This window comes from Natator depressus, chromosome 11, assembly GCF_965152275.1.
Source record: "Natator depressus isolate rNatDep1 chromosome 11, rNatDep2.hap1, whole genome shotgun sequence".
Classification (NCBI taxonomy): Eukaryota; Metazoa; Chordata; order Testudines; family Cheloniidae; genus Natator; species Natator depressus.
In genome coordinates, this window is record NC_134244.1 from 6,527,807 (window position 1) to 6,542,933 (window position 15,127).

The following is a 15,127-nucleotide window of genomic DNA, read 5'->3' on the forward strand; positions in this document are numbered from 1 at the left end:
TACTCCCTCCCCCATACTGACCTCTTAGTTTAGCCCTTATTTGCTATGTTTTGGGGGCAGACAAGAAATCATTATAAGCTCACACTGCAGTTAGTCCAAGCAACATTTCCAGTAGAGCTAGGGAAGTGCTCTTACCATTATACAAGGAACTGGGGAGACCTCATCTGGAATAGTGTGTGCAATTCTGGTCTCCCATGTTTAAGAAAGATGAATTCCAACTGGAACAGGTGCAGAGAAGAGCTACAAGGATGATCAGAGGAATGGAAAACCTGCTTACGAGAGGAGACTTAAGGAGCTTGGCTTGTTTATCCTAACAAAACGAAGGCTGAGGACAGATATAATTGCTCTCTATACATGCATCAATGGGATAAACACCGCTATCAAGACTATCTCTGCTTCGTAAGAGAGCCATAGCCAGGATGATGGCCTTGGAGATTCAAAGGAAGGAGTCAATTATATTAAAAAAAGAAAAAACAATTCCTCCCCCACACAGCTAGTCATTTTCATTGGTTACTTTCTTGGGCCCCCCAGGAGAGCTGGGTCATTAGGAAGGGCTGGAGTGAAGACAGGCTGGTTGCCTGGCACATTTATACAGACTTTATCCCACCCAAGACTTCAATTTTCATGTGATCATATTTTTTTTCTTTGATTGTACAACTTGCTGTACTTCTGGCTCCTTTGTTGCTGTGCTGTAGGTGTGCTACTCCTTCCCACCGCTTACACAGGGCTGATGGCAAGGCAAGAGGGATGGGAGGCATGGCACACCAGATACACTGAGTCAGAGGGTCTTTCAGAACAAACACCCCAAGCCCCTAGATTCCATACTAGACAAGCCTAACATATGTCTTCCAGCTCCTAACCAGCAATGACAAAAGGGATGGTTCTCTTACTGTGGTGCCACTGGCTGACCCACTCCCCGTTACTGAGCACCTTACATGCTTTAGTGTACTTATCCTCATAACACCCCTATGGGATAGGACAGTGCTATTACCCCCATTTCTCAGATGGGAAACTGAGGCACAGAGCGATAAATGTGGTCCAAGCTCACAACAGCAGTCTGTGGCAGAGCAAGGATTTGAACCAGGGTCTCTCAAGTCCCAAGCCAGAGTTTGCATGATTTAATGTGTATCTCTTTATGAAATCTGCCGCCTTCTGTAGCTAAATGTTTTTGGAGCAAGCTGTTTGCACATTAGAGAAGGTTCTTTCTATGTACTGCAAAACTCAGAATTTATTCACCTTAGGGAGTCTTACAAACTTAGGGGATTTAAACAAAGCAGAGCATATTCAGGAGAGCTCTTTCAGATCAGTTGAAAATACGGTTGGGGTGGCCGGGGGAGAAAGACATTTGCTAAAGAGTCTTAAGTCACAGCCCTGTTTAATGAGCAAACAGGCACATAGCTGTACAGGTCTCTCAGACAGCCCTTCCTCATCAGCCTATTAGCTACAGCGCTGAGAAGCTCTTGGATACTAAGTATGTCTAGAGTTAATGCAAACGAAAGTGCCTGGCTGATATTCGCCATGGACACACACCTGCACAGCATCACACATCAGGAGAGAGAATCACCCCACGACTCTGCCAGAGCTCTATCACTGGTCTCCGCTGTTGCTCCTAAGCTGGGATGCAGGGAAGGAATGGGCATTCCTCTACATTCCCTGCTCCTCCTGGGCCCTAGGGGTTATTCTCATCACCATAACTTATCGCTCCAAACCTGCAGCCAAGACCTGGTGTTGTCATTTATCTCCTCAAAGGGTGCAAGTTGTTGCCGGGGGCACTGCATCAGGCAGCGTTCAAGCATTTGTTTAGGCTCTCCACGTTCACATTTCGGGTCATTCCTCAACTTCTACAGGGTCACGTTGCACGAGCCTTCATCCCCTCATCTCTCGCTCGGTTTAAGAGCACACCACTATTTTCATTTGGGGTCAGTGCCTGGGGGCAGTTGTTCTGGGGGAGCCAGGTTCTCCGCAATCATCGACATTTCCCGCCATTTTGTCACACGGTAGCCTTCCACAGTGGTATTTGGAGGTAAGGGATTTTGAGAGCCAAAGCTCTTTCTGGACTTCAGCATCTTGGGTGGTGTCCATACAACGGGTATCTCGGGCTGACGCTGCCGAGCCAGGGTTCTTCCAAATGTCCTTCTCTCTGCTCCTTCCGTGGGCTCCCCAACTGCACCCCTCAGTGCAGCACAATGGGGCAGGTAGAGAGGAGGATGTGTAGGCTGAGAACGGCACCCTCTTACTCATTCCTCAGCCTCCTGGACCGCAGCAGCAGTACCCCAACCCCAGAGTGGGTCATGAGGGAGCATGTGTGGGCAGCAGAGACAGGGGCCTCACAGAGAGATATGCAGCAGGCTGGGCGCATTGAGGGATATGACCTGAAGCGGTAAAATTCAAGGGGGGGATTGGACTGGAGGGTGGAGACAAGGCCATCGGGGAAAGGCCCAATGGAAGTGAGGGGACAGGGAAATGAACCAGGTTGCAAGCAAAGGGAAATACAATGGTGAAGCGAAGAGGAAATGGGAAAGAGACTGGGAGAGAGGAAAAAAACAGTGAAAGTTAAGAGAAGGACAGACTTTTGGCAGACTTTGATCAGGACACCTGAGTTACACTCCCAGCTTTGCCATGTGTGACCTTTAGAAAGTGACTTCACCTCTTTTGCCTCAACTTCCCCATCAGGAAAATGGGGATAATAATACTTTCTTAACCCACAAGTAGGTGACAGCACCTCAAGAACCTCGAATGGAAGGTGTTATGTAGCTGTCAAGTGTTATCATGAATCTATTATTGGATAGGGAAAGGCAGGTGGGATCACAAAAAGCAAAACAAGAACAAAACACCTGCTCACTTCACTTACATGCAGGGGCATCAGTTTAGAAACTTCAGGTGAGGGGAGCAAAGTTATGTCCCCATAAACAACATTATATGTGACTATATTATATCCTGCAAAATCGATGGGGGTGCAAAAGCGGAGCCTATAGACCTATGAAAAGTCTAGAGGGAGCAAAACAAGGTTGTGGGGGGGAGGTAACTGCCCCCCTTCTCCCATAAAAAAATGATGTTCCTGCTCACAGCCACAAGACCTGTCAGAGAACTTGGTAGCTACATAGTGTGAGTGGTGGGGACAGAATCCCTCTTTCCTGTCCCCTTCTCTCTCAAGTAAACCTACTCTCTTTGTACTTAAGAAACCAGAGTTTTGGAATAGATTTTCATAGCCAGCAACCATCCTGAATGCCCACTATTAACTGGAGTGGTCAATTACCTCCCTCACAAAGCCAGTTATTCTTGCTATGATCCGGTTTCACCTATTGTATTATCTGCACCCTGCCTACAATTTAATAGCTTAAAATGGCTCCCAAAATCTCTTTCTGCAAGTAAGTGGACCGATATTCTCTGTGTTACATTTCTGCTCCCAACTGTGTTGCAGGTGCTGTAAATATAGCTTGGTTTATTTAGAGTAATGCTTGCAAGGGGCTGTCAGCACCACCACTCTGGAGTGGAGAGGCAAGGTGGGATAGTGGATAACACAGACCTCTAGTCAATCATTCCCAGGAAGAAGATTCTAATTACCCAGTCATAATTACACTGCACAATCTACACCTGACACCCATCAGCCACTCTCAAAGATGAGTCATTCTTTGAGGGCAAGCTGCCCTGATCTCTGTTTTATACAACAAATTGTCTCTTGGTAATATAATAGCAATGTAAAGTACCTGGGATGATAACATGGAAATTATCTTTGAAAGGTGAAGGAATAATAGTGGGCAAATGCATGAAGACAAATTATTATTTGCTTGTTATCAGTCTTTTGATATCACTTCACGTTACTTTTGTGTTAAAAGTTGGTTGGAACCAGCCTGTCCCTCTTACTTCAGAATTAGAGCATGGGTAAGAAGCTAAATACTGGAGTTTAACCAGAAAATACCAGTCCACTGCAATAATTAACAAGAGCAAAATGGGCTGGGGATATGCTGCATAGGCACAGTCAGAAAAGACCGGATATAATTGGTGTTCTAGGACGGGCAATGCAGAGTGGCTGGGAGGTTCAGGGAATGGGCACTGAATTGGATGGGGAAGATAGCTGCATGGATGAGTGTGGACGCTCTTTCTTGACATAGAAAAGATTTAAGGCAGACTAGAGACATGCCAGAGGGTTTCACTGTTGAATCAGTGCCAAACCTGGTATCTGCAGAATTACATGAAACCTTTGCATGCCCTAGGGAGACCCAAGAAGTAGTCAGCAAAGCAACTGAGCACCTCTGATCAGCAAATTCCCCTCAGAGTTTGTGTTGGGCATTCACCTTCCAAATCAATTAACAGTTTAGTCTAGATGAAATACTGGTTTGTTGGGACTTGGGGAGGCTATCATTGGAGGGGCAAACAAGACAGGGTATGTCTACACTAGCCTTCTTTACCTCGAGTTAACTGATTGCTAATTAACTTGAGGTGCACAATACATTTGTAAAGGCTTGTGTGGATGCTCTCCATACCTTTTTCCTTACCTTAGGGAGGAGCTTAAGCCCTAACTCAAGGTAAAAGAGTGTAATGAAAAGCAAGCCCAGAGAAGGAGAGGAGATACAAAGAAAATGGTGAAAAAATACAATTCTTTAACTCTCCTGTTTGAATTTGCTCTCTTCCGTCAATCCCTGCCTAGGCTGGTGCACTGCACGCTGAAGAAACTGGCCCCTGGGTATTGTAAATTTAGCTATCCAGTTACTAATATGCGGTAAATGTCCTAATGTTGTCATGTAACTGATATATGAGAATGACTAGGCTAATGTATGAGTTAAGACTCGGAGCATGCCCAGTGCTGCTTCTATAAGCCTGAGCAGACTCCGACCCAGCAGAGGGCTCATTCAATTAGCGAAAGTGCTCTCATATCTCTAAACAACTTGACTCCTGACTCTTTGCTAAGCATTACAAGAAGCCACCAGTATATGAGGCATAAGCATCCATACTATGCAAGAAAAGGAGAGAAAGATAGAGTGTCTTCTCATTCTCAGCACCTGGCATGTTCTTAAAGATGCTGGATTGTCTGCCCAAGGAACTAAAGACCTCTCTCAATCCCCAGGACCAGGAAGGCATTGGCAGTAGCAGTGTGAGCTTCCCCTACAATTCTCCACTAATAGATCTCAACTCTTGACAAGGTGGACACCTTCTAGGGGTAAGATGGTAGCAAGTCTCCAGAGTCACTGTTTTGCCTTGACTATCAAGGAGGTTGCCAATATACACCAAATGTGGTGTTTGCTTGCGTGATCTGGATGCCCCTCAATAGCAACTGGCTTTAGACCTACCAACTAGCCACTAGATTGTAACAACTGTTGGTCAATAAGAAGTAATTTTAATTCTGTCCAACACTATGAAAATCAATTAATCCTTCATGAACACACATGCATTCTGAAGTCTACAAGTTACTTAAAATCTAGGCTGGTGGCACAGAAGCAGATATGGTTTCAGCTGACATTTCACATGTGAGCGAAAACTGATAAGCTGTTCCAGACTGTAGGAGCTGCAGAGGAGAAGGCTCTTACACCAACAGGGCATAGATTATAAGTCTGAACTTCAACTGAAATAAATCAGAGTAGCCAATTTATACCAGCTGAGGATCTGGCCACATATGCAGGGACACAGAGCAGGGAGAGCAGAAAGAAATTCATTGATATATGCTGCAGCAACTCCACAGAGTGCAAAAACCTCCCTTGGTTTTAATGGAACTGAGTGAGCTTTGGTTTTCTAGCATGCCCAATGCCTGAGTGCTAGATTAATGTTTTGCCAAGCCAGAGCTGCAAAGAGCTGACAGGTAGCAGCATGTATCATCACTGCCGAGTGAAGACATGAAGGGAAGAAAAAATCTCCACACTGCACCTTTTTGAAACATGCCAGCGTTAGATACACTGGTCGTGGATTACGCTTCACTGCTATGATCTGCACTATGCTAAGTAAACTGACCTGACTTTTAAAAAAAATCCAGTGTCAAAATTGGCCCGGATCTTTTACAAGATTGGGATTAATAATAAAATAATAATAAAAAGCAACTACCACCCTGTCAAACACGGATGCCTTTCCGGAAGGTGTAGCTTCAGCCAAACACAAGTTGGATTCAGTACAGGATAACCAGGTCAAATGTAATGGCCCAAGATATGCAGGAGGTCAGACATAATAATCTAATGGTTCCTTCTGGCCCTAAAATCCATGAATCTATGAATACCAATAATAATACATTTATATTTATATACTGCCTTGGAGGCGAGGATCTCAGAGTGCTTCATAAACTTTAATTAAGCCTAACAACACCCTTGTGCCAGAGAGGTGTCAGGTGTCACACAACTGAGGCAGAGGCAATAGAAAATCCCCCCAAGAGTCTTGATTCCAGCACGTGCCAGCGTTATTTGCACTTGTATATCAGTTAATAAAGAGCACCGGGAACATTTTTTTTTCAGCACAAATTTCAGCTAACACGGAGATTTGGATATATGAGGTTTTGGACAAACAAAACAAACCTGGGGTATCATTTAAATCCATTTAATATATAACCAAGAACCAGCTGTCCCTGAAACCTTGTCATTTCAAGAGCTCACACATTTTACTTGTGTGTATGTTCCATGTCTTCCTAAAGTCCACTACCGTGAGCTAGTAACAACGCCCTGGATGACAAATGTCAAATGTAAATAAAGAACAGCGGATGGGGGGGAAAGAAAAAGAAAGCTGGCCACATCCACCCTTCTGGATTATGTCCTCCTGGGCTCTGCAGTTTTTCTGGTTCATTAAACAAATGTGAAACAGAGAACCAGGTAATGAGCTATGAAACTGCGGCATGGTCCTCTGTCACCGGGATGCTGCGACTGCCAGGAAAACAGCACAGTGCCATGGCTTCTTCCCAACCTGAGACAATCAGCCATGCTACGGACTACCTCTGCCTGTATCCTCTCCCTGACAGCAGCCAGCACCGTATGAGTCAACGGAAGGTGCAACAAATGCTTTCACTGATAACTGCAGAATTATCTGTCTAAAGGGAATTTTCTTTTCACCCTGTCAATTAGTGGCTGGCTTATGCCCTGTAACATGATTGTTAATATTCAGGACTAAAAAAAAAAATTAAAAAAAAAATCATGACGTGATTTGCATCAGGTCCTTAGTAGCAGCAGTATCTCTGTAGTATCTGTGCACCAAATACATGTATGAACATGTCAGTTCACATCCATGTCTACTATTATGCCCAGGCACCAGGGCTTTCATGCCATTTAAAAAAAGATCAGTAGCCAGCATGCCGATAATACATAAGGAACAGCATCACATAAAGCAGCCAGACATCACTAGAAGGATGTAGTAACGAACAAGGGACAGGAAAGTCATATTTTCCTCTGACCCTCCACCCTCCAGCTAAAATAGGGTACATGTTTTCCTCTTTCCTTCTCTCCTTTATCGCCTTCCCATGTGGTTTTTCCTCCTGTCTATGGTGCTGAGTACTAACATATTGCTTGGTATTGTCTAAGTCGTCCTTTTCTCGTTGGCAAATCCTTTATATACCAAGAGGTCTATTTCACAGTTTTAAATGTACCGAATGGCCAGGTTATCTGCCAGGTGGTCACATGGGTTTTCTGTCTTGCCAGTAACCAATCAGGCATTTCAATACATGCCAACGCTTCCCAGTATGCTGTATATATGAAACATGACAGAAACGAATCCCCATGCAACAGCCCTTTAAGTCTTGGTTGACATTTCAGTCAGATTAGCTTTTCACTCACTGACAAGTCTATAGAATTGCTTGTCTGATAATCGAAGCACCAGGATTCCACATGTATAACAAGTAACAAAAAAAAAAAAGAGATTTTCAATTATTCAGTCAGCTGCCCTTATCACTGTACATCTCCCCTGGATAACTAATCACCTGAATCTAAAAGGGTGCCTATGGGTAGGTAACTGCCCAGGGAATTCACCAGGGACTTGCTCTACAAGAGCAAATAAAGCGGGGAGTATTTCCTCCCTCTGGTCTTCCTGCCACTGTGTAATATCAGGCCAGAAAATCGGATCCTTCTACCAGAAGAGGAAATGAGTTTTGGCTGAGAAACTGTGCTGAGCTACCAAAAGCCCTGGTGAGTAGTTATGTTCTGTATGGCTTCAGGCTGGCTCCAATACCCATGAGGGACTGCAGCCTTCCCCTATGTGAATACTCCAGGATTTGGAGCAGTTTGGCTGCTCTCTATTCTGTTCTGCAGTTGCATTCCATGTTTGTACAGCACCTAGCGCAGTGGGGTCCTGATCTGTGACGAGGGCTGCTCGGCACTATGGTAATACAAACAAGAACAATACACCCAACAGTTTGCATTTAAAGGCAGTTCAGTAAAGCTGCTGTGGTTTAAGAGAGGCATATCCTAGTCTTAGAAGGAAACCTCCAGGCCCTTCTTTATTTTAGTGTGGGTGCACATGCACTGTGGAATTCCATTGCCTCGCCCTCTGCCTACTGTCAGTCTCTGTGCAATGCTAGCCCTGTGTGTGAGGACAGACGCTCCTTACTCTGCACCATATTTTTTGCTTCAGTCGCACTGCGGGCTATGTCTGCTGTATAATCAATAACAGCTAACAAGAAATTATTTCAGTTGGTGGCACTTACTCGGGGTGTTCAGCAGACGTGACTTTTTGCAGTGGTAAGCCACCTCCTGTTCACAGTACTCTGCACTGTTTATCATGGCCTCAATCTGGTCCATGCTGCTGGTGTAGTTAAAGTACATGGCATATGGTTTCTCAGGATCGGCCCCTTGGACTCTGGTTAGCTCTGTGTTGTTGTGCTGCACCGCAGTCCAGATCTTATCTTCTGTTAAATGAAAGAAAATGAAAGGGGTGTTACAGCAAACAGAGAACAAAGGAGTAGCTGAAGCCTGATGTTTTTCTCCATTAGGCACAGAAGCAGCATTTCCCTGGACTCAAAACAGCCTCCTTGTGATAAAGGGCTGCTCCAAACAAGTGTGGATTGCAGGGGGCTATGTCTACCTGAACCGAGTTACAGACCAAACTGGGGCTGATGTTACAGAGCCTGCTGAGTCCGAGATACAACATCAGCTTCCCTGGATCCTGTGGACGCTGCCCTGCCAGGTATCTGAAATAATTGAGATGCATTTCCGCTGCCTTTTGCCTCATGAGAGGAGACACGTTAGTCAGGCCTGTTTGCAAACATATCAAGACTAAAAAGCATGACTATTCTTTTATAATAATACATTAATTACTGATGATGAACTCATAGGAGCCACCTGACACAAACAGAAATCTCACCAGAAAGTTAAAATCAAGATGAAATCCATGTTGGCCAGCTATCATTTCACAGTGGTAGCCGCGTTACTCTGCATCAGCAAAAACAACTAGGAGTCCTTGTGGCACGAGGACTCCTTGTTGCTTTAGTTATGACTCTGGTAGTTTGAAGAAAATCTGACCTCTCATTTTACGCTTCAAAACTCAGATTTCTCCCATTTACTGCAGCCCTAATTAAGGACAGCACTTAAGCACATACCTACACTGAAGCATGTACATAAGTGATTCTCCTCCATCAGGGCCTCTGAGAGTCATCCTGTTTTCTTCAGTGGGGCTGCCTGCAGAGCAAGGTCTCTCTCAGTGTAAAGAAAACAGAATCTGGCCTTAAATAAATGCAATCTGTGGACCTAACCCTTCAAACATTTACTACTGGGAGGAGTGCTTGTAATCTCATTCAAGTGAATGGGACTACTGACAGTAGTAAACACTAAACTCTGCAATAAATGTTTGCAGGATTCGGCCCGATACTTGCACTAGTATTAATTACGCTAATACACATATGCAGTTGATTCCTTTTTTACTATGAAGAGAGAATGACCCTGCCCACCTATATGTTCTAATAAGGTAAACTGTAAAAAAGAAACAGCCAGTTTTAATCCTTTGTAAACATTACAAGTTTTCACTCTAGCATGGAATCCAATTATTTGCAGACGTGTATGCATGGCAACAGAAAGAGGAGAGGAGATGGTTGTAAAGAAAGTGAGGGAGAGAATGAAGACTTAAAAAAAATCTCACATAAGCAGAAAACCCTAGGAGGGTGGTGAATTTGGTGTTTTATAAAATGATCTTACCAACATGGGACTGATCTACAAAAGGGGAATAACTGGCTAGGTGGGAGTACTACTGAAAAAGGATCTCGGGGGTTATAGTGGATCACAAACTGACTATGAGCCAACAATGTGATGCAGTTGTGAAAAAAGGCGTACAGCATTCTGGGGTGCATTAACAGAAGTGTAAGACAAGGAAGTCATTGTCCCACTCTACTCAGCACTGGTGAGGCCTCAGCTAGAGTACTGGTGTCAAGTTTTGAGTGCCACCCTTAAAGAAAGAAGAAGACAAATTGGAGAGAGTCCAGAGGAGAGCAGTAAATATGGTAAAAAGTTAGAAAACCTGACCTATGAGCAAAGGTGAAAAAACTGGGCACATTTACACTGAAGAAGAGACATCTGAGGGCGGAGGGGGGGGCCTTCATAACAGACTTCAAATAAATTAAGGGCTGTTGTAAAGAGGACTGATCAATTGTTCTCCATGTCCACTGAAGGTAGGACAAAAAGCAACGTGCTTAATCTGAAGCAAGACAGATTTAGGTTAGACATTAGGAAAAAATTTTTCTAGCTATAAGGATAGTTAGGAACTGAAATAGGTTTCTAAGTGAGTTTGTGGAATTCCCACGATTGGCTGTTTTTAAGAACAGGTTAGTCAAACACCTGTCAAGGACGGACTAGGTTTACTTGGTCCTACCTCAGTGCCGGGTGCTGGATTAGATGACCTCTCCAGGTTCCTTCCAGCCCTACACTATATACTTTCCAAGATTCATAGAATTCTAAGGCCAGAAGCTCCATTAAGATGATCTAGTCTGATTTCCTGCATCACCCAGGCTGTACATTTACAACCAGTAATTTGTGCATGAAATCCAACAACTTGTGGCCACTAGATGCTCTGGTGATTGGGGGCGCTATACATTCCACTAAATTGGTGGATTGGGTAGAGTTCTAGTAAGTGTATAAGTAACTGAATGGATGCTTTTTACCCCTTTTGCCTGAATATTATTGGCATAGAGACACTTGGATGACAGTCAGAAAGTGTCAGGAGTTTACCTACAGCAAGCCTGCCCATCCACTAGATTAACACCCAGGTAGTTTACAAGTGCAGGTGGGCCCCATTGAGCTGCCGGATTGGCTAAGCCACCCGGTTGACTCAGGGGAGTAGCAGACCTGCTCTTAAGATCACCAGCAGCTGCACACTCGCTGCTGAAAGCATTCGCCCATGACTGTGACAGCTCCTGTGCCTGCTTCTTCCCAGCCTTGCTCCAGTCCTGCCCCAGCCTCTCTGCACGCCAGGTAACTTGGTTCTAACCTTGGGCTCTGATTTCGGACTTTCGCTCTGACCTCTGGCATCTGGCTTCTGATTCCAGTTCTGACCCAGGGCTCAGACTCCCGATTCCGGCCTCCAGCTGTGACCCTTGGTTCTGGCTACTGACTCCAGCTCAGACCATTAGGCATTACCTCCACATCCCACTCCCTAACAGAAGGTCAACTCCAAGAACTGATTTCAAGTCTCGAAGAAAATACCCTTCCAATGCCTTACAGCAAGACCCTCAAGCCCTGAAAGTCTAAGAGTTTGAGATCAATAATTTGTGCATCCATTCAGAATGTTATGATCAGTTCTATGAAGATGGAGAGAGAGAGTTTGTTTATACATCTATAATTCAATTCAGAGTTTCTGAGAGAATCAGGGATGTTACTTTCAGAGCCTGGGGGCTGAATTAGAACATTAATAATCAAAATATTGGTGTAATGTTTAATATATGAAACACAGCTCAGAGCTGGAAAAATTACTACAAATTTAAGTGCTTTACAGAACTCACCCCTAATGCTTGCAAGTAAGGCATGCAACACATTGCCCTAAGACCTCATCACGTGCCTGCTATGCATCTCAAAGCAGTAATCCACGTCAGCCAGAGTCCCTCCGTTTTTCTTCCACATTCCCAAGAATTAACACCACATGGGAGGGATTTTCAAAAGCTCTCAGCACTGGCCTAACTCTGCTGCCATTGAAGTCTGTGGGAGTTTTGCTGCTGACTTCACTGGGGACACAGATATGCAAATATTAAGCATCTATGAAGTAGAGCCGGTTGGGAATTTTTCAACAAAACGATTTTTTGCAGGAAAATGTCAAATCAACAAAACTGAAACTCTTTCCAGGGATGTACAGAGTTAGACAAAACTTTCTTTGAGAAACGTTTCCCAGATCCAGGAATGTCAAGGTGAGGGCAGGGGATAAGGGGGGAGAGAAACAGAGAGAGACCCCAGAATAGCCAATAGCTTTGTGGGTAGGGCACTCAGACAGAGCAAAGATTCGAACCCAAATCTCCTACATCCTAGTGGGATGCCCTAACTATCAGGCTATTCGCTACTCTTGGAGGGAAGGAGGAAATCGCTCTCTCTCTCTCATTTTTCACTGAAAAACTTTGAATGAAACAGTTCCATCCTAAAATGGAATGGGAAAGATTTCCAAACTCTCAGAAACATTCATGGGATCGGAAAACCATTTCCCATCCAGCTTTAACTTGAAAATCCCACTCTAAATTCAATAACCATTCCCACCGCACTGCTGGTGAAGTCACTGTTGAGCCAACAGAACAGGACAAAACTAACTGGCTGATGAAGACGTTGATGGAATGGAAACATTAGTCAATTGCTACATGATAGTAATAAAACCAACGTGCACTGTAGTGGCAATACTGCCCTTCAAGAAGTGCAATAAAATGCACTAATTGGTACTAATTGGCTAACCACACTTGGCTTTCAGAGTTTTGTGTTATTACATATAGAAGTACATTGTGTGGGTAACTGATATAACCATACACAAGACCAAAGATTAAACGGAATTAAATTAAAAGTTTAGGAAAAACTTCCTTAAAAGATGAGAGGGGTTAGAATTATGAAACAGCCTCCCCAGGGGTATGTCGGAAATCCTATCAACTGAAACATTTAAAACGGGTCTGGACAAAGCATTAGCAAATGTAGCGTAGGGAGCAAACCTGCACTGACAGGTGGATTGCACTGATGACCTGACAGATCTTTCTCATCTTCCTCTGTGATTGCTCATTAATTCTCATCAGGATTGTTATTACAGCTGTTCTTAGCTATTCCCCGAGGATCTGAACTTTAATGTAACATGCCTTCTCTTCTCCCCACTGGAGCCTGTGGAGATGACACGTTTACTACAGGTTTTCTGTCACCGGCTTTGAGTGGAAAAAGCATATGGGTTTGCTGTCAGCCTCTGACATAACTGTATTTTAGAGAGGTTGAAGTGAAGTAGCTCTGGGAGCGGAGGAAGGAAGGAGATGGGGATAGACAGAAATTTATACTAACTTTTAAGAAGTTTTTTAATCCATTAAATGCACCTTCTCCTATGCTCAGTACTTTACCAACGGGGAGTCAAGCCTGGCTGTGCCACTTCAAAGATCCTTGTTGATTTCTGCTCTTTGAGATATATTCCATTGTTTGCAATATTGTAGCTGAGTTGGTCCCAGGATATTAGAGTGAAAAGGTTGATGAGGAAATATCTTTTATTGGATGAACTTGAACAGACCTCGGGCCAATAAAAGATATTACCTCACCCACCTTGTCTATTTGAGATACAGGTATTTGTTACCCTGTATATCACTAACACTACTCATAAAATACATAGCCTTGGCACATTACACTGATAACAGAACAAGCTCACCAAGCAGCAGCTTTATATAGGAATGGGCGCAAATCACCACTTTCTTCACCCCAATCCCAACAGCTACATTTCCTTCTCTTGCTCACCTGCTGTATATTTATGAGCTGGTGACCAACCATTTGAGGCAGACCACAGCATAGGTTTTATATAGTCTCAATTTTCTCTCTCTCTTTTTGCTCTTGCTTTTACAAAAACAGTGAAAAGAGGAATCAGAAAAGGCTTTAAAAGGTTGTCATCGGTCTTGTCCTTATCTTGTGCACACCCGACTTTTGAAGGAACCTGAACCTGTCTGTCCTCTGGCAGAGAGGTACATGCTGATTGGGAGCTGACTAGGGTCCCCATTTGAGATAGTGTGAGAGACAAGTTCTCTTAGCAGACCTAGCGGAGAGAACAGGGAAAGGATATGTTCTAGGGTTACTCTGGTCTTCCTGGTATTGGCTCCTGATCAGCCAGTCATCCAGGCATGAGCAGACATTAATTCCCTGTTTCCTTACATGCGCCACCCCTACTGCCAGGCACTTGCTGAAGACTCTCGATGCCATGCAGAATCTAAGGGCAAAAGCCTGTATTGATATGGGTTGGGCCCCACTGTGAATCTTAGAGACTTCCTGGCAGCAGAGTGGTTAGCTATATGGAAATTCACATACTCTTAAGTCCAGACCCACAAACCAGTCTTGAGCTTGGAGCAATGGAATGATGAGGGGCAAGGTTTACTATCCTGAACCTGAGATGGCATATGTATTTGTCGAGTCTCCTCAGGTCTAGGATAGGATAAAGACCCCTTGTCTTCTTCAGAAAAAGGAAATATGGGAGTAGAAGCCCTTCCCTTTGTATTCATGGGTTACTGCCTCTATAGCTCCAAGAAGGAACAATGAAGCTTCTACTGTTTGCAGTAGGCTTTTGTGAGAAGGGTCCCTGAAGAGAGTTGGGGAAGGGGGTGAGTAGGGAGCAGAGAAAGGATGGGATGGTATAGCTGCAGGTGAAAATGTCCAGCCTTAATCTTCAACCATGCCCAATGGAATAGGGTGAGCGGGCTTCTGAAGGATGTAGTCCACAGACTACCTGTGATGCAACTCGAGTGTCTCCTCAAATCTGACATGCTGAAGGAGCACTGTGCACCACTGAGGCTGAGGGAGCTTGTTGTCCTGTGCCTTACCTCAGGATTTTGTTGGCCTGGTATTCACGTTGTCTGTGGTAAGATGGCATATGCTGTCTTTGCTGATGTTGTGGTTGAGGAAGGTATGGTTTAAAGTAGGTTGGAGGGGCATAAATTCCTATAGCATAGTTGCTTTGGAATCTTTCAGCAAGTGTAGGGTACTGTGAGTTATCTTGCTGAACAGTTCCTAGCCTGTGAAAGCAAGTCCTTAATCATGACTTG

General features: G+C 44.3%; 1 protein-coding gene across 2 annotated transcripts in view; it reads right to left on the minus strand.

Annotated features, from left to right (window-relative positions):
• CNTNAP5 (contactin associated protein family member 5) overlaps nucleotides 1-15,127 on the minus strand; it is a 420,028-nt gene that overhangs the window by 106,669 nt on the left and 298,232 nt on the right. For both annotated transcript variants that reach the window (XR_012641395.1, XM_074967062.1), the window contains exon 13: nucleotides 8,606-8,806. Coding sequence is in view for 1 of the 2 variants with exons in the window: in XM_074967062.1 (XP_074823163.1) it covers nucleotides 8,606-8,806 (201 nt within the window). In the remaining variant the exon portion in view is untranslated. The remainder of the gene's footprint in view (nucleotides 1-8,605; nucleotides 8,807-15,127) is intronic.